Raw genomic sequence first — 16,877 nt, 5'->3', positions numbered from 1 at the left:
CAAAGGGACAACAAGACTTGTAGTCTCGAGCCGTTGACACCGTCTGTTCCATCCGGGGTCATGGGCAGAATATGCCAAGTATCGTCAACTAGATTGCGATCATCGGCTGCTGCATGGAGGTGAATGCATTGTTGCACATGTAGTGCTCGAGATGCTTTGCGCAGTAGGTGCAGCCGCACAATGATCCATGACCTGTCCAGAGACTCTGTGCGAATGGCAGGCCGTACGCCGGAGTATGGTGGTAGGATGGGGGCTGGGATCGAGGTGCAGGGTGAGCCATGTACTGTGAGGGTGCGTTCCAGCCTCGCGAGTATGCCGGAGGCGGAGGCGGGTTAGCGTAACCCCAAGGGCCAACTGAGTAGTAGTTGGGGGTGGTGGGGCCACTGGAAAGGGCAGAAGGAGGCGAGTATTCGGACGCGGTCGGGTTGAGCCAGGAGTTCTCAATTTGCGAGCTGCGCTGGTACTGCGGCGGGATGGGGCCTTCGGGGGACATAAGGGGCTTTGCGACAGCCTGGCCGCGGATCGTGTTGGTCTCGAGAGGCGCCAAAGTCTGGCGAGACTCCTGGGCCCGAGCCGTGGCCTTGGTCCGCCAGGTATCCCAGTGGGCGCGCCACGAGGCGAAACCATCCTGCTTGTCGTAAATGCGATCGTGAATCTTCCAGTCGAACGCGAAAAGCCATTCCAATTCCATGTGGTTCAACTCGGCAACGGGGATGTTGCTGACTTCAGCCCAGGATTTGTTCTGGAAAGTATTGTCATCAAGGAACTTGCTGCCCAACAAAAGAGCCACAGTCAACATGCGATAGACCTGGCTACTATCTGTATTGGTGAAGGCGCGTTGAGCCGACAACAGGCGCACACGGCTGGCCAGATAAAAGAGACCGAGCAGTATGGTAGAACTTGGGAGGCGTGTCGAGGACAAAATCTGAAAGACGTATTTCCGAAACTGGGAGGGAATCGAAGATCCTGGGTAGATGCTTCGCACGAGGTCAATATCTGCAATGGTGATGTTGGTCTCGAACAAATCATACATTCCCTGAGCCATCTCTGCCACAAAGTCGGACATGCGATCCATCTCATAATCCAAGTGAGCTGCAACACCACCAGTTGCCTTCTCCTCCTTGCGGGGTTGTTCGGGCTGCTGTTGCATCGGGGCAGCTTCCTGTGGACGGTATTGCGGCGGCATCGAAGCGTCCATGGGCGGAAGTTGGACATTGCTGCGGATTGACGACAATCCCGCGCCTGCCATGGGGTTGAACATAGGCTGCTGGTTCATCATGTGATGCTCGCGAGCAGTGTTCATCGGATGGGCGGACTGGGGGTGGAGATTCATCGAAGTGGGTTTGGCGTAGCACAGATACTGCGAGTACTGTTCAATGAACTCATTGCCGCTTTGGTGGTAGCGAGGAAGAAATCCTGCGTGACCAACCGGGTAGAATGATGGGTCTTCCATACGACCACCGTTGACATGGGGAGGTGTAGGCAGGCCATGATGGCCTGGGACGAAGAAAGACGGCATCTTGAGAAGAGGGAGGACGAGGCGACCAGTTCAGGACGGGGAGCTAGACGTATTCTATTGCCAGGGAAGGCGAGAAATTAGTATATAAGGCCTCCGGAGTAGGCAAACGCCCGATGAACCGAGAGACGAGAATTAAAGAAACAAGAAGACGAACCGTCTACTCCACCAGATCCTGATCCTGGGGGGAGGGAAGGAAGAGGAGAAGAGCGGTGCTCGGCGAGCGGATCGCTCTGTCGTATTCCTAGGAGGCAGTCTCTAGTCGAATGACATTGAGGTGCGTTCAATGATCCAACGGACAAATGACGGGTAAATGAGAATTGGAAAGAGCGTGGTGAGTGGATGAACGAGACACAGTTCTCGCTTGGAGTGTCAAAATGACGCAGCGTGGGAGAGAGGGTGGTTGATCACAATCCAGTCAATTCAAAGTGCTTTGAGAGGTGAATAGCCAGGTCGAAGCGAAGCGGAAGAGCCCACGTAGAGTGATCTGAACGCGCTGGGAGAACGAAGAACACCGGTGGACGAAAAAAAAAATTTCCCCACACGTAGACACAAACCTCACAGAATGAGGTGATCAACGACACTTAGTGAAAAGCTCGTTGACACAGGGGAAGGTTGATACGGAAAAGAGGTTGAGAAGAAGGATGAAGAGAAGAAAAGTGTATAGGGGCGTTGTGTGGGAAAAGGCCATTGGGTTGCCCCGGTAATTTTACATGTATTTGGTATACAGAGAAGGAGTCACTTGGTCCAGAAATTCTAAATTTAAAAGAGATGTGTTTCGCACCTCATGTCTCTTCTTAGTATCATTTTAATAAAAGGCTTCATACGGAATACCATGTAGTTATTGGGGTTTTACTGCAGTTCTGACTGGGCCTTCTTGATTCTCTTTTCTTTTCACTTCCAATCTATCCGGTGTTTCCCATGAGAGTTTGGAACGTGCACCAGATATATGTTGTAGTGTAATTGTACTGTAAGGTTTGGAGAGTAAAGAAAAAAGGGCCCCAGACCCTCAAGGCAAATCCGGTGATGCAACACCCGTGTCACTGGTTCTCACTGATTCTCACTGGTTCTCACTTTGTCTTGCGTTGGCAGAAAAAAAAAAAAAACTAAAAACTAAAAAAAAAGGTTGCTCCACTTGGAATACTCTTTTGGGGCTCTTAGTAAGCTCACTCATATTTCAAATTGACTTTTAACGGATGAAGTAGTGAATAGTGAAAGTTAATAGTGGTCATGAAACAGATATTAGACGATCCTATGTGAAATTGCCATGATGAGATGTATAGAAATACACTGGAAACATCGAATGTCGCATTCCCTCCGTTGCTCAGTCTACAAAACCACCCCCCTACGTAGTGCTACCTGCGGAAGTGTTCATCCGGACTATTCCATACCCACTCCCCATGAACAATTGTACTCCGTACGCCAAATATGTACTACGGAGTATGGAGCACACACACAGTAGGCACTATAGTTATACTAACATCCTTACAGCTGTCGCCGGGTCATTTACTCTCTACTATCCCTTGATGTGTAATCACACACGTCCATTACCCCGTACAACCAAGCAAGGGCAACCGAGATCATGCATCTACAACATAACAAGCACTTCATCCAGTGCTCTCCCTGTCTCTTCTCTCTGGTCTCTGACATGTCAGACACAGTTCAACTGGCCACCTAGGGAGGGGGGCTCTGACTCACCGTAGACAACTCCACCCTCCACGAAGGACCTGGGTGTTGATCCTTGCAGTCTAGTCTGCATCCTAATCCGGAGTAGCGTCACGATACATCGCCAAGTGTACTCCATACATTTTACCTACTCCTGAAGGCAAAGACAGGTGACTGGACAGGCATTTATTGGAGCCGCCGACAACCTCTCCAAACTTAGAAGGCGCATTCATATTTAGCCAAAAAAAGGCACCCCCTTGGTCTTGAACTTGTGTCTCCGAGAGGGGCCTGGAAATGCATTATTAATGTTTAAATACTTAAAATACTTAAATATCATAGGCACCGAAGACCGTGCGCACGACCGAATTATAGAAAAAAAAAACAAAAAAAAACCAAGTCCCTCGCGCCTTGCCATGCTCCATTTTCAATGCAGTTCCTCCGATTCTTTCAAGGTACCACAACCTATAGTCACAGGTAGCAACTGCCTTAGTACCTTGCACTATGGATGCGATGGTTTTAGTCACCATAGTCAATAAATTTACGAAGAACTGAACCTATAGAACCAAAAAAAAAAAAACCCCCCCCCCCCCCCCCCCCCAAAAAAAAACCAGCTAGCAGGACCAACGATGCCCGACCGGCTACACTCGGCAGCCTATTCCCTGAAACACAACACATCTCCTTATTCCCTAGCTGCACTGTGTGATTCGAGTGCAACAGTAGGAAAATTCCAAACTGTTACGATCCTCCTTAACCCCCATTTATTAAGGGAATATTGGAAAAAATAGGCGGCAAAACACTTTTCCTTTCCTCTGAGAGCGGGAAGGCGGCGAAGAAGAGGACACAGCATTGATAGGTTCATGGCCCCGGGATAGCCATCGTCACGGTCGTTGTTTCTGGTTTTCACTATTCCTGGGTTGGGTTGTTTTTCCATGTGCCGATTATTGTATATCTAAAATTGAAGTATGGGGGACGGGTCTGCCAACGTGATTGGGTATTCTACCCAGTTCAGCGTTTGTGCTTTTACATCAGATGTCCAGGTCATACCTGGATCAAGAACTAACTAGGAGTCGCAAATTGGAGCATTCCACACACTGCCTTTAATGGGCTGTGATATGCCCACTAAAAGAAGATAATTTTGGCAGGCAACTTAATCGATAGACGCAAGATACCAGCCTTTCGGCAAAAGCAGGGGGAAATCAGTACTCTTTCCAAATCGGTTGCGTAAGAAGATATCTGGATTTCGACAGAAAATGGCTGTGTACACTGACGTGGAGAATTTTTCGTACCTTTGTTTGGGGCCTTGACAACTCAATTATATAGTACTAGATGTGCTCTGTGACAAGAAAACTGAGCTGTTTATGCGGACTTGTGGTGTCTTTCTGTATGTCTTGTTGGCTGTTTTTCTTCAGATGTGAAGGCGGTTAAACGCATCCTTTGTGCAAGGCACCTTTCCATGTATAACTAAACTAGAATGGATATTGATTGACTTTAGACGTGATCATCTAGAAGCACAGGAGCAGACAGGACGCTGGAAACAGTCAAGGCCGAAACGTGAGAAACACCAGTCTCACCAACAACAAACACCTCCTTCGGCGGAAGTGGTGCCTATGGCGATGGTGACAGAATGTATAGTCGAGGTGTTTGTCTCATTACTAACAACAGCAGTTGTTGTCTGCACAGGGACGGACGATGTGTGCACTGCGCCAGGTGCTGTGGTAGACAAGGCGGTATCGATCAAGACTGAAATGGTACCGGCAACGACGGTCTCGGCCGTGACATATGTTGTCTGGTCGCGGGTTAGGTAGTCAGTCACTGTGGCTGGGCACGGGGTTAGAGTTACGGTTCTGGTTGAGAGGATTGTTGGGATTTGTTCTCAGAGCCACAACCAGAGAGCGGAGTTGAAGAGGAAGTGGGTTGAGCGGGCGCGGTGATATTGAGTACAGCGGCCAGAAGAAGGTGGACATAGGCCACATCAAATGGCTTTGGATCATCGTTGTTGCATAGAATCTAGCAAATTCGTACAAATGGCCAGGTGAGTAAACACCACCAAGAATCAAAGAACAAACTTAATTATAAATGAGCTAGAGGACATTGCGTTCTTTGAGGCCAGATCTCTCTAGATTTTACATGGTAGTCTACCCCAAGTCCCCCGAAACACCAAGTGTTGGAAAGTAAGATGCGCTGTGGTTGAAACCTTTGTGGCCATGGCATGTGGCGGTGGCGCTCTACTCAAAAGGTCACCCTGGAAGAGCTGACAATTTGACGCGATGATTATCTTAGTTAAGACACAGTGATTGGATCCTACTTTGAAGGATCAAGTATGCGTCAAATGAGCGCCTAGAGTGGAGAGATTGAAGGTTCGTGTCATTCTTCCACTAGGGCTTGGGGGCCCTTATTGCTCACTTCACATTCCTCAAATCACAGGAAATTTATGAAATGACTGGCATCAACTGGTTCAATGAAGAGATCAGGGAGATACTCGGGCTGTCTGGCCAAGTTTGGTTGTCCCCTTCGATCGGTGCGATACTTCGTGTTTCCTAAACTTGCATAATCTTTCAAAAGTCTGGTCTATTCTTGAGAATGTGCGCTATGGCTGATTGGTAACCCAGAAATCCAACACATGCCGAGAGTATTAACTTAACAGCATTGCAGAAGAAGAAGACAGGGGAAATTCGACACCTCTTGAGTTATAGGCTCGATGACAGCCCAATAGTCCCTTTCTATGCCATCCAGCCCCAACACCCCGAAGACGCAAGCAGGTCGGATAGAGAGCGAATGAAAACGAACGCTTGATGTACCTGTGGTACACAATGCACCCGAATGACAAAAACCAAGATAAGAAATACTGATAGAAAAATATTAAAACTCCGAAGTCATCACATCATACATGTCATAGCTGCCTACGCAAAAGACGTGGGCAAGAAAACAAAAGAAAGATAAGAGAGACACATATTAACGGTCATCAAACAGTGCCGTATCGGCCGCGCTCTGCGCTCAACAGAGTTTGTCCCTCTGACGGGACCGCAGACACCCTTCGAGGCGAAGAAGATGGGATCCAGCCGCGCATCCAGCCATGAACTTGTCTCCAGCGGCCACGACCGCGCTTTGGGTCATCCTCATCGCCGCTGATAAAACTCTCATCATCCTCGCGGTCTGGGCCGTCGCCATACATGAGAAATTGGACGCCCATGAACCCGTCCAGTCCCAATACACCGAAGGCACCCAGGAAGAACGGAGTAGCGCGTCCGATCCATTCCAATCGGTCATTGCCGTGACTATCAGCCCAGCCGCCGCCACCGAATGGAGAGAAATCGTACCAAGCATTCGGGTTGGTGAGCAACGAGCTGGAGTAGAATAGATTCCCACAGAAGGCCGCCATGAAGAGCAGTGGGGAGAGACCTTCGGTGCTCTTGCGCTGGTAGTTCTTGTATAGCTGTGGGGGGCGCGAGCCGAGATACAAGATTGTTGACATCCAGGAGAAGATGCGGCCGACGATCTCGAAGATGGCCTCCCGCGGTACCTCAGAAATGGGAGGATGAGGCTTATCGGTGGGAGCAGCGTTGGCGAGGACAGCACAGAGGAGTGATGCCATGAGCATCGTCCGGGGCAGTGCAAATGGCAGGCTCTGCGCGCTGCTGCCCATCCTCACTGATCGACGAGAGGAGCTCAGTTTCTCTTTTGAGTATGAGGCTGCTTGCCCACGGGTCGAGTTGAGTGCTGACCCGGCATGGAAACCCACATCCTTGGAATCGGAGTACTTTCTGTCCATGTTGACGGGAGCCGGGGTCTGATGATCTAAGTCATCGCCTGGGGGAGGCACGCCTTGAATGACATCTCGAGGAGCCGAGCCATGCGAGTGTGACAGGCTGTTATATGAATCATTTTGGCGAGCTTTATAATGGGTATACCAGAAGAACTGGAATACCAGAGCAATGTCAACGAAGACGTAATAACTGGCAACCACGACCTGCCACCCTGCCTGCCGAGTGTATAATGCTCCAACGAGGTTGCTCGCATCACCAAGACACCAGATTACCAAGAAAAATATTGATAAGCCTGATGTTGATTGCACTTGGAAATTCTTATAAATCTGGGGTAATTGTGCGAAGAGCCACGAGACTATACTGAGGGTGCCAAGAACGGAGGAGATCGCGGCAAGAGGAGTGGGGATGCAGATGTGGAGATGCGAGGAGACGGCGGTCAGGAAGAGCGAGGTCGGTTCGCAGTGATCAGGAAGGGTCCCAGAAGGAAGGTAGTGTAATAACGGAGGAGACATGGTCTATCGATGGGGAAATCTTTGGTAGATATAGTGGCTTGGGACAGCCTCGAGTGTATGGAGAATCGTGGGCATCAAAGTTTGGGATAAGGGCGATAAGCGAACCCAAGGTGGAAGAGATTGATCGGAGAGAATGAATACTCTCGGTCTAATAGAGCTAGTAGAGCGAGTAAGTTTGGAAAGAGGAAGCAACAAGTGAACAAGAGCAAGAACTAGAGAGAACTACCCCTTGGGGGTCATTCTAAAGTGTCACGAGAGTGGAATCGCCTTATCGAGTTTGTCGGGGCCGATCGGATGACTCATGCGATAAGCATAGATGGGCGTATCAGGGCTTCTCTGGGCTTGGAACTGCAGGGTGCTGCATTTAGGTAACACAGGCTGTGTGGGCCATGATTAGTTGTCATAACGATGATCAGTCAAATGTTTAACAACAATAGACAGAGTATACACCAGACTCTTCCAAGATTTTACTTTATCCTATCAACAAATTTATTAGCACATCTTAGGGCCCTCTCTATAAGCCAAAAATGAGCAGCAGAAGAAAAATGTGAATATCTGAGTTCAAAACAAGCTCCATTTGCACCGTTGTGAAGGAAAAAAGGGTGGGAATGACATCACCACTGTTGCTTTCAGTTGATCCACTCGCCTATGAACGAATCCTGTGGCCCCACCTTACCTTAAGATATTCCAGCTAGCACTTTAAGAATTGCTTTAAGTTAGCCAAGTGAAGCCTGATAGGTCTTCTCCGCGGAGTGATTGGATCAGTCTGCAAAAGCGAATCTGGGGAATACAATTTGGAGCAGAGCTGCGTTCCTATAACACTAGCTTCCCCCCCCCCCTCTCTCATCGTCACATCCAATGCCCCTTTTCGTCTTCTAGCATCTTTTGCAGAAACTTTGAATGCACTAGGATGAAGACATGTGTTTCTAACTTTGGCGATTGACCGGAGAAGTTGCTATATGTAGTCCCGAAATCGGATGTTGACTAAAAATTGATGATATAGCTCCAGCATGCTTAGACGTAGCCGGTGAGATGGTAAAGCCAGGCGCTTTCATTCAAATGTCACGTCCGTCGAGGTTCAATTCTCTCACACGAGTAGCGTTGTGGTCTTATTGCTAGAACCGCCCGTCATGAGCTAGACGGGCATAATTTGCCAGCCTAGACGGCTACGTGTGCTTGTGGCACCACGATGCAATGAACACCCTCACAAGTCACAAGTCTACACGATCAAGGGATGTGAAATCAATTCTGTTGCATAAGGGATTTGAACTCGTCGGTCATTCTTCTGTGAGTGCTTTCTTGGTCTATTTGGATCAGTCTGTTTGGGGGAATAGCCAAGGGCGGGTGTGGCACAGAGTAGTTGGCGCGTTATGTTTAATTTACCTCAAAAAGATCGTGTTTCGTTCCAGTTGGTTTTGTGCACCTGATAGAGTCTGTGGTCCCATCTCTCTTGTTTTTTTACGGTCCTGTTGCCCTGCCATTCTTACTGTCAGCTACTCAATCATACCCAAGTGGTACGACCCCTCGGGTCATGTATCAAACCAACTGTGTCATGTGCTCCATTGCTCAATCATCATGCCACTCCACACTATTCAAATCACGCGGTTTTTTAAGTGATGCAATAAGACAAATCGACAGGCACGTGAACCCCGCAAAGACCATGAAGGCCTCTGGTTCAGATATGTCATTGGCCAATGGTGCCTGCGGTCGTACCATTCGTGGACAACCAGTCGACGTATGTAAAATGAATTACATCACCACCAGCATTCCCCGCATTCTGGGGTAATATAAAAGAGTAGACATCTCTTTATTGAACTCCAGGAATCACACTTTTCCAATTCATTTATCGCATCTACTTCCCCCGATTTCAATACGGACAATATGGACAAGTACAATTCTCAGTGGGTCTCGTTCCACATTCGGGACCACATCAAAGATGGCGAGATTCTAGTGCAGAACACTGTCATTGAAGGGTATTTATGATTCCAGGGATATACCAGCTTTCTACTAACACCCAGCAGCGGCGAGTTTGCCGACCCCAACGACCGCCGCAAGTCGCTCACTGAAGAGGAGATTGACGAAATCAAGATCTCTCCCGATGGCGTTGGTGAGATCGGTGCTAGGAGCCGTCGCGGTAGTGAGGGCCGCCTAGACTTATTTCACGACAATGACAAGATTTGCGAGCTCCACTGGGAAAATCGTGGTGGAAAGTTTGCCAACTTGGTTGAGGTGTTGGACAAGAGCGACAAGTACACCATCCAGCATGGAGGATGGAGTGCTGAGGCGGGTCCCTTGGGACACGTCTATGTCGATGTTATGGAGAAGAAGGAATAGTTACGCTCCACAGGCTGCACCAACTCCCTACTTAGGCGTTGAAGAGCGAAAAGCGATGCGGTCCGTGGAGCAAGAATGGCAATATTTGGCGGGGAAAGTTGGATGTATCATCAATACCGTAAACACACCCAAAAATACCAAAAACAATGCAAAACTATGAAAATCAGTGCCTTTCTTCCTTCCTTCCCTAATCCATAGATCACTCCTCAAGTTATTCAATGTTCATCATATGGAGCAGAAAAGCAATTTCAAAGAACAACCCGTGAAGCTACTCGATATTATCTGGGAAGACGACTTTGTTCCCAAACGCAAGCAACGTCTAATCGCCGAGGAAGTAGGTGTCTGGCTGGATATTGATTGGCTTGAGCTCTGGCCTCGTATGGCCATTTTGGAAACATTTCATAGACCAGAACAAAAGAATCAGCCCTTGAACAGGCAACCAAGAGTGCCTTCTACGAACCAGGCCTTATCTTTTCTCCAGGCGTGGACGATCAAATCTCTTCCTGACTTCACCACATCCTCAATTTGCTTTTGAGTGCCCCATCCAGGAACTCTACTTCCCCAGCAAACCAGGTGCACACCAACGTGGATCGCAGTTCGGAATGCCATTTCATCGTTAAGGGCCCCATATCCCTCCAAGAACCCTTGAATAATCCACACTCCACCATCCCTATTCCTGAATAGCTTGGTTTCGTACAGCTCAGCAATCATTTGACCCAAGTCTAACGCGCGGCTTCCAACCTGCGCCAGTTCCCAATCGACAATGAATACCGTCGTCTTATATGGATGGGTGAGAGGAGCGTTTGGAAGAAGAACACTAGAAAACATGTCAGTAACCTCGCTCAGTTTATAGAGTCTAAATCCAAGAGTTCATACTTTCCAGTCCAGAAGTCACCGTGAATCGCTCCATACTCATCATCATGGCTCTGTCGGTCAAGCTCTGCAGCAGCGAGATTACGAATCTTCTCGAAAACATCACGATCCCCCCCTAGAATACTGGGGAAATTTTCGATAGTGTCAAGCAGCATAGTGTAGTTCACCCAGAATTTCAGATCTTTCATGACTTTGTTCTCCCCAAGACGTTTTGTAGATTCGATTTGCTGTTTCTCGGCCGTCCAACGATGGAAAGATTTCAGCCAGCATCCAAGGGCGCCGCCCAAGGCTCGCCCTGAGGATTCGGACAAGTCATGAGAACACTTTGAGAGCAGGAAGTTCTTCAGGTCGATTGAATTTGGAAGGTCTTCGAACACCTGGGTATTTGTATCCCGATTGAAGTCCAATAGGTGCGGTGTTCTGACGCTTATTTCACCATTTGTGTACATTGCCAGGCCATCGAGAGCTTGAAGCATGGCTTCCTCGAAGTGCTAATTTGGGATCAGTATATTGTGTAGGAGGGTCATTCAATGGAGTGCAACTAACGCATCTTGTGACATCGATTTTGAAATCTGGGTTAGAGGCGGAATGATCTTTGGTGTGCTTAATGATGATGGTCTGTCCAGTTGAGGAAAGAGTACCTCGATAGACATAGTTGGCTGTGCCTCCAGACAGGCGTGTGAGCGAGGAGCATGCGAAGGGAGTGGGGGAAAGTTGCTGCTCAATTACATCCCGTGTTTGGTCCGGCTCATTGTTATTTGCGGCCATGGTGTCTGACTTCTTTGAGGTGAAGGTTGTTAAAGATCTCCATGGAGCATTTCCCTCTCCAGGACTAGAACGCGCTAGTACATTTACGGTCCCCGCGTTTACAGTGGAGACATTCAGACCCCATGTCCGATGATCTATTAATAGTTCACAAGCCAAAATAGGACTGGGAAAACATGCAGTATTTTTACCACTGGACCATATCAAAAGCCAGCCTAGTGGGGCTGTCTCCGTTCCGCTTCTTGTTTGACGATTTGGACTCTTTGAAACGCCTATGGATATTTTCACCGCCAAACGAAAGAGAATAGAACAGATTCTTCGTTGAAATGGATAGAGAAAAGAAATGTAGACGACACTAGATAGGAAAGCTACTACATACTAATAGGAGGATGAGGGAAATTAACATGTCATGAACGCCAATCGCAAGAAATCTCCTCTATATATGTTTACATTCGGAATTTAGTGACCACAGCTTGAAACTCTCATCATGTCTAGCCTACCGATGATATCACGTCGCCGTGACCAGGAGGACTAGAACATGGGTTGCTCACCTAGGTATTTTGTTTGCAAGTTAATGTGATTGACAATCTACGATCTCATTACACATAGTTGTCAAATTCGGTTAAAGATCATCAACTACCAGGAAGGTCTGAATTCTTGTCGTACGTGTCAAATAGAGTCTTTGTGGGAGAGCACACAAGGTGCTTATCCATTAGAGGCTTCTCATGACCAAAAACAAAGAGCGAACAGATATGCATCAAGATGAACGACATGTAAACCGTCTTGAGCAGAGGAAAACATTAAAAATATTACATGACGCAAGGCTAGAATAACAGTCATGGTGAAAGAAAGAGGGACACAAGGGAAACCCTAGACAAAAGAACACTGTTTGAAGTCAAGATCAACTTAAGTGTTCACCCTTATGGTGGTGCCTCGAATGGCTGGTGTGACGAGAACTATGAAAATGCCCGCTGTGATCGGTATGGCCGCTATGACTACTCTGACTCGAATGGCTCCGATGGCTATAGTGGTGGTGATGGTGATGGCGGCGACGGTGATGATGATCATCGTGATCATTCTCATGTTCGCTAACATCGTCATGCTTTTTGAGATCCTTCACTTTGTCCTCCAGAAAGTTCCCGAGGAGAGCACCACCAATCGCACCTAGCAAGCCATGTTCCTTCTCATGACCGAGATAATAGCCCGCCACGCCGCCAGCGAGCGAACCCCCGAGCCCACGGTCCATGCCCCAGTCAGTGTCAGTGTCTGTATTGGAGTGCTGTTTGCCACTGTGTTGTGAATCTTCTGGCTCTGATACATAAACAGCGGGGGGGGTGGGGACTTGCGGAAGGTGTGTAACGTGGTTGGTCTGCCGAATGATCATTGCTACAGGTCAGTGTTATTGTTGGTTCTCACAGCCAGGCATGTGCCACCCACTCACTAGTAATCTGCGTTCGCGGGAATTCTATCTTGCGCGTGTTCGTATCCCGTCGGGGTCACGGGCCCAAGATAGTCTGGCTGCCCTGTCGGTGTATAGCTTCTCTCCATGGCAGATTCAGATTGCTTAGGCGCAAGGTGGTATGAGCTTTGCTGTGGAGAATAGGGTTGGGTTGGGTTTGGATAGGGCAGGTAAGGCTCTGATCCGGGGTTGTGTTGCTCTGATCCAGAGCTGTAGTACGACCCTTGGTTCCCATATGGCTGGTGGTGGCCATGTGCGGGCTGATCCTCAGGAGGGTAGTAGCCAAACCCGCTAGGCGCAGACGTTGAGTGTGAGTTGTAAGTGCCGTATGGATCTGCCATAGTGATGCGTCAAATAGGACAAAGAAAATCTGTCGCATGAAGAAAAAGAACACGAAAAGGGTTTTATACATCTAGGCATGTCAGACAGGTGACTTGTGAGGGGTCTATACACGGTGCGGCTGACCTGCCCACACGTCTCCGGAATGCATCTGCTATCCAATCAGGCACTGATCACTCACTTGTCTGCATATAGTGGAGGGGTACTTCTAAGGGCTTCTTTGTTTTTTTCTAGGAAAAAATAAGTTCGGCAACTGGTATTGTTTTGAGATCGCCAGGTTAACCTCGAATGACAAGATGTGAAAGAGACAAAACTGAATTTGGATGAGTCGGGGTATTCCGGTGAAAATCGAATAAAAGATAAGAAAGCATGATGCAAATAGAGCTGGCCGTTAGACGTTCAGGGTCACATCGCTCCCTAGGGCGACGGAAAAATGCAGAACAAGAACTTGCGCCAATCGGTGGCATCAAGACACAATACGAAAAGGAAAAAAGTCAAAGGTGAAAGGAAAGAATTAGGGCCAAAATTGATGCGCCCAGCACATTCAAAGCATCCTGGCCTTCATCGCCTTGCAAGGCAGACCGCCTATAAACACATGGTTATGGTTTTAAAGGTTCATACAGACTCGGTTACACTGGTGGACTCTGAATGCCACGAGTCGAGGTCGAGCTGTTAGCTCGCTGTGACATCCAGTTCACAAGCATGCCGTCAAGCTGATTATTCATCTCCTTGAGTCTCTTGCTTTCCTCCTTGAAGAGACGACCGGTGATGGGGTGGTCAGGGCCAGCGGGAGGTACATTTGATTTGTCATGGACAATAATAAACAAGTCGCGAATGTCATTTTCTTCGTCCATGTATGATCGTAGACTAGAGTCGCTCCACGTTGGGGTGTCCACAGAAAGAGTGTCGACTGAGGCGGGAGCAGCCGTGCTACCCTTGCAGTAATTGACGCCCTGTCCGGGTGATGATGGCGAAGACGGTGGCGAGAGAGAGCGAACTTCCTGAGGAGAGACATTGTTTGTTGAGTCGCGGGCGCTCACGGGGGAGTAAGCCTCCACGGGAGAAATATTGACAGGGGATTCCGATTCATCTCTAGCCACCAGCGTAGGGACGAATTTCTGGGGTGGAGATGTAACGGACGTGGATCCAATACAGCCTGCGTCATTGGGTTCTCTCCATTGGGCTTCACTAGATGGTCGATCAACAGGCGATTCCAAGGGGTCCTTGGAGTCGAGCGGACTAGCAAAGGGGTCTTTGGAAGCACTCGATTGGCTAATAGGCGATTGCAACACAATTTCGCAGTCTTCGTAGCTGCTTTCTCTTTCTTCCTGCAATGGCACCTGTCGAATACTTTTGCTGCCCTGACTCTGGTTGATGGCCTCGTTGCCCCCAGAGAACTCGGCCATCGTAGGGTCAAGGACTGGATCAACCTTCAAGATCCCTGGTGGCTGTTTGTGTAGCTTGTTGATCGAGTGTTTCTGCGGCTTGGATGGCCGCTGTTGTTCGGGGGACACAGACTTTGACGAGATAGAGTCCATCGAGGTCTTGGGTGATGGTGACGTGCGGGATGTCAATTCTACAGAAGACCTCTCTGGGTCTTCAGTGTCATCTTTGCTCTTCCTGCGCTTGAATAACCCGCTGAGCATTCCAGGTTTCTTTTCTTTTCGTCTCTTATCTTCCTTGTCTTTGAATTTGTCCTGTGGGTTAGAGCCCTTTTCGATCGACTCAAAGCTTCCACGAGGCTTCACCAAAACGTCAGCCAACTGATATTTGGTAAACACACGGTAGGAAACATACCTCTTTCCACTCAGCCAAGGTGTTTGTGCCGTTTTCATCGCGATTATCGCGCAGGAGATTTGGTGTGAGAGAAATCTTCTTGGGCTCGGCCGTGTCGTCATTGAAGAAGGAATCGGTGTTCCGTACAGTGCCATTTCTGGATCTACTGACAGTGGGTTCTGCTTGGTAGAAGTGAGTACCAAGTACGATTCGAGAGCAGTTGGAATGAGTGGGTTTACCTTCAGCCTCGAAGAGCTCTTCACTAGATGGGCGTCGATCAGAGCCTGAACGCTGCAAATTTCGTCTTTCTGAACCGTTGGCATTGGCATACTCTGTGAGGTTTTCTCTCCCGGATTTGGGCCTTAGAGGTTCCACAACAATATCTTCAGCTTGCTCTTGCCCATCTTCATCTTCTCCGTCCAGAGTCTCGTCATCGTTGAAAAAGTCGCCGTGTTCGGAATCTTCGTCTGTTGAGTATTCGACGTCGGAGGCTTCGATGTACGTCGGGGCCCCGAAGTTGACGGTCTTCGCATTTCGACGGCGCATGGCCTTCTTCAGAGGATTCTTTGACTTCTCATTATTGTCACCCAACATGGTCGCCGACAGATCTACGTTTCTGTGTTTATTCAATCTGGCAAGCCTTTCGGTTGGTGTTTCGATGTGTTCCGCAGGGAGGTAACCAATGCTGCCATCCTTCACCACGCGCACAAGCCACCAGTAGCTGTTGCTGTCGTCAAGAAGAACCATGGTATCACCCTTTGCTGCATTTGCTTGCCCATCGACCGTCGCGACAAAGTTATGAAGCGCATATACAAACTCAAAATCGATATCCTCTGTACAACATCAGCTAACGCCTGAAAATGGCCTGTCATTCCAGAGGATCCATACCATCATCGATAGATGGCGAACTGGAGATTTTATCCATCATGTCATCGTCCATCATATCGTCGCTTTCACCGTCTGCCAGGTCGCCATCTTCATGATCGTAGTGATTTTCATCCTCGTCATCTTCCTCGTCATCTGTTTCTCGATACACCTCCTTGTCACCGCGGTTTTTGTGATTTTTGTCTGATCCGCCCTTAATCTCCGCTTGTGAATCTTGTTCGGCATGACGAGTAGAAAGCTCTTGATGGGAAGCAGGCCGGCCGCTCCCAAGAGGATCTGGATGTTCGGATTGTTTGGTATGATCTTTGGCGGAAGGATTGTCTTCATCTTGGAGGTCCAAGGTATCTAGAGGTGGCGGTCAATACCCTGAACTTCGAGCCAATTGGCCTCGCACCCCAGAAGCATTTGACTCACCTGCTCGGACCATTTGAGGCCTAGTCATGTTGTAGTGTAAATGAGTGTGGTGTCGAGAGCAATGGGATTGAAACAAGTCGTGAGCGCAAGGAGTGACAAGCGACCCAGAAATGTGGATGTTGGAAGATAAGCGCGGGACAAAAGCAATGCGCGAGCCTTGAATTTCCTGTATCCAGATAAACACAGATGGTAGACAGTAAAGGAAAAAAAATTCGACAAGGAGTCGCGAGCACTTGGTGAATTGGTCTGAATGAGAGACAGTGCCTTGAATGAGAATGGTGGGGGCTGGTCTGCACTTCGGTCCAGCACGGAGGTCGACACAAGGGGGGGGGGGAATAAACTACTGCCAGAGCGACAAGGGAAAAAAGAGAACAAGAAGAAAAAAGGGAATAAGGAGATGTCTGCCGAGGCGACGTCGAGTCTGAATAGTAACTCCTTTCACATAAAAGCCAAAAGGAGGTATTCCCAAACAAGCGCCCCTTGCGCGCGGTTAAACTAAGGCTTGACCCCTGAGCTCATATGCGAGCACACGGCCGACTGGCTAGAGTTTCTGTGGTAATAGTGGTCTTTGTATG

General features: G+C 48.6%; 8 protein-coding genes across 8 annotated transcripts; 2 read left to right on the top strand and 6 right to left on the bottom strand.

The window, feature by feature from the left end:
* Positions 1-88: 88 nt before the first annotated feature.
* On the bottom strand, positions 89-1,519 carry Pdw03_3795 (Cyclin-related 2; the record flags this gene model as incomplete). The annotated part of the gene is made up of 2 exons (XM_066100599.1): positions 89-977; positions 1,032-1,519. The coding sequence occupies 2 exons, from the start codon at positions 1,517-1,519 to the stop codon at positions 89-91; spliced, it is 1,377 nt and encodes a 458-aa protein (XP_065955999.1).
* Positions 1,520-4,669: 3,150 nt separating this feature from the next.
* On the bottom strand, positions 4,670-5,273 carry Pdw03_3794 (uncharacterized protein; the record flags this gene model as incomplete). The annotated part of the gene is made up of 4 exons (XM_066100598.1): positions 4,670-4,786; positions 4,839-4,967; positions 5,022-5,025; positions 5,248-5,273. 4 exons carry the CDS (start codon positions 5,271-5,273, stop codon positions 4,670-4,672), a joined length of 276 nt encoding a protein of 91 aa, XP_065955998.1.
* A 175-nt stretch (positions 5,274-5,448) lies between these two features.
* Pdw03_3793 (uncharacterized protein) lies at positions 5,449-5,974 on the top strand (the record flags this gene model as incomplete). The annotated part of the gene is made up of 5 exons (XM_066100597.1): positions 5,449-5,471; positions 5,523-5,538; positions 5,606-5,699; positions 5,744-5,763; positions 5,834-5,974. The coding sequence occupies 5 exons, from the start codon at positions 5,449-5,451 to the stop codon at positions 5,972-5,974; spliced, it is 294 nt and encodes a 97-aa protein (XP_065955997.1).
* Positions 5,975-6,143: 169 nt separating this feature from the next.
* On the bottom strand, positions 6,144-7,457 carry Pdw03_3792 (Cystinosin/ERS1p repeat; the record flags this gene model as incomplete). Its single annotated transcript, XM_014676330.1, has 1 exon — positions 6,144-7,457. The coding sequence occupies one exon, from the start codon at positions 7,455-7,457 to the stop codon at positions 6,144-6,146; it is 1,314 nt and encodes a 437-aa protein (XP_014531816.1).
* A 1,881-nt stretch (positions 7,458-9,338) lies between these two features.
* Positions 9,339-9,791, top strand: Pdw03_3791 (Aegerolysin; the record flags this gene model as incomplete). The annotated part of the gene is made up of 2 exons (XM_014676331.1): positions 9,339-9,430; positions 9,479-9,791. 2 exons carry the CDS (start codon positions 9,339-9,341, stop codon positions 9,789-9,791), a joined length of 405 nt encoding a protein of 134 aa, XP_014531817.1.
* A 420-nt stretch (positions 9,792-10,211) lies between these two features.
* Positions 10,212-11,432, bottom strand: Pdw03_3790 (Aminoglycoside phosphotransferase; the record flags this gene model as incomplete). Its single annotated transcript, XM_014676332.1, has 3 exons — positions 10,212-10,608; positions 10,668-11,155; positions 11,211-11,432. 3 exons carry the CDS (start codon positions 11,430-11,432, stop codon positions 10,212-10,214), a joined length of 1,107 nt encoding a protein of 368 aa, XP_014531818.1.
* A 992-nt stretch (positions 11,433-12,424) lies between these two features.
* On the bottom strand, positions 12,425-13,229 carry Pdw03_3789 (Glycine zipper 2TM domain; the record flags this gene model as incomplete). The annotated part of the gene is made up of 4 exons (XM_014676334.2): positions 12,425-12,451; positions 12,523-12,695; positions 12,748-12,815; positions 12,871-13,229. The coding sequence occupies 4 exons, from the start codon at positions 13,227-13,229 to the stop codon at positions 12,425-12,427; spliced, it is 627 nt and encodes a 208-aa protein (XP_014531820.2).
* A 627-nt stretch (positions 13,230-13,856) lies between these two features.
* Pdw03_3788 (Src homology-3 domain) lies at positions 13,857-16,330 on the bottom strand (the record flags this gene model as incomplete). Its single annotated transcript, XM_066100596.1, has 5 exons — positions 13,857-14,969; positions 15,025-15,182; positions 15,243-15,836; positions 15,892-16,233; positions 16,303-16,330. The coding sequence occupies 5 exons, from the start codon at positions 16,328-16,330 to the stop codon at positions 13,857-13,859; spliced, it is 2,235 nt and encodes a 744-aa protein (XP_065955996.1).
* Positions 16,331-16,877: the final 547 nt, after the last annotated feature.

This window comes from Penicillium digitatum, chromosome 1 (assembly GCF_016767815.1).
Source record: "Penicillium digitatum chromosome 1, complete sequence".
Lineage (NCBI taxonomy): Eukaryota > Fungi > Ascomycota > Eurotiomycetes > Eurotiales > Aspergillaceae > Penicillium > Penicillium digitatum.
The sequence above is the reverse complement of the archived record's forward strand: the minus strand, read 5'-3'. Positions and strand labels throughout refer to the sequence as shown.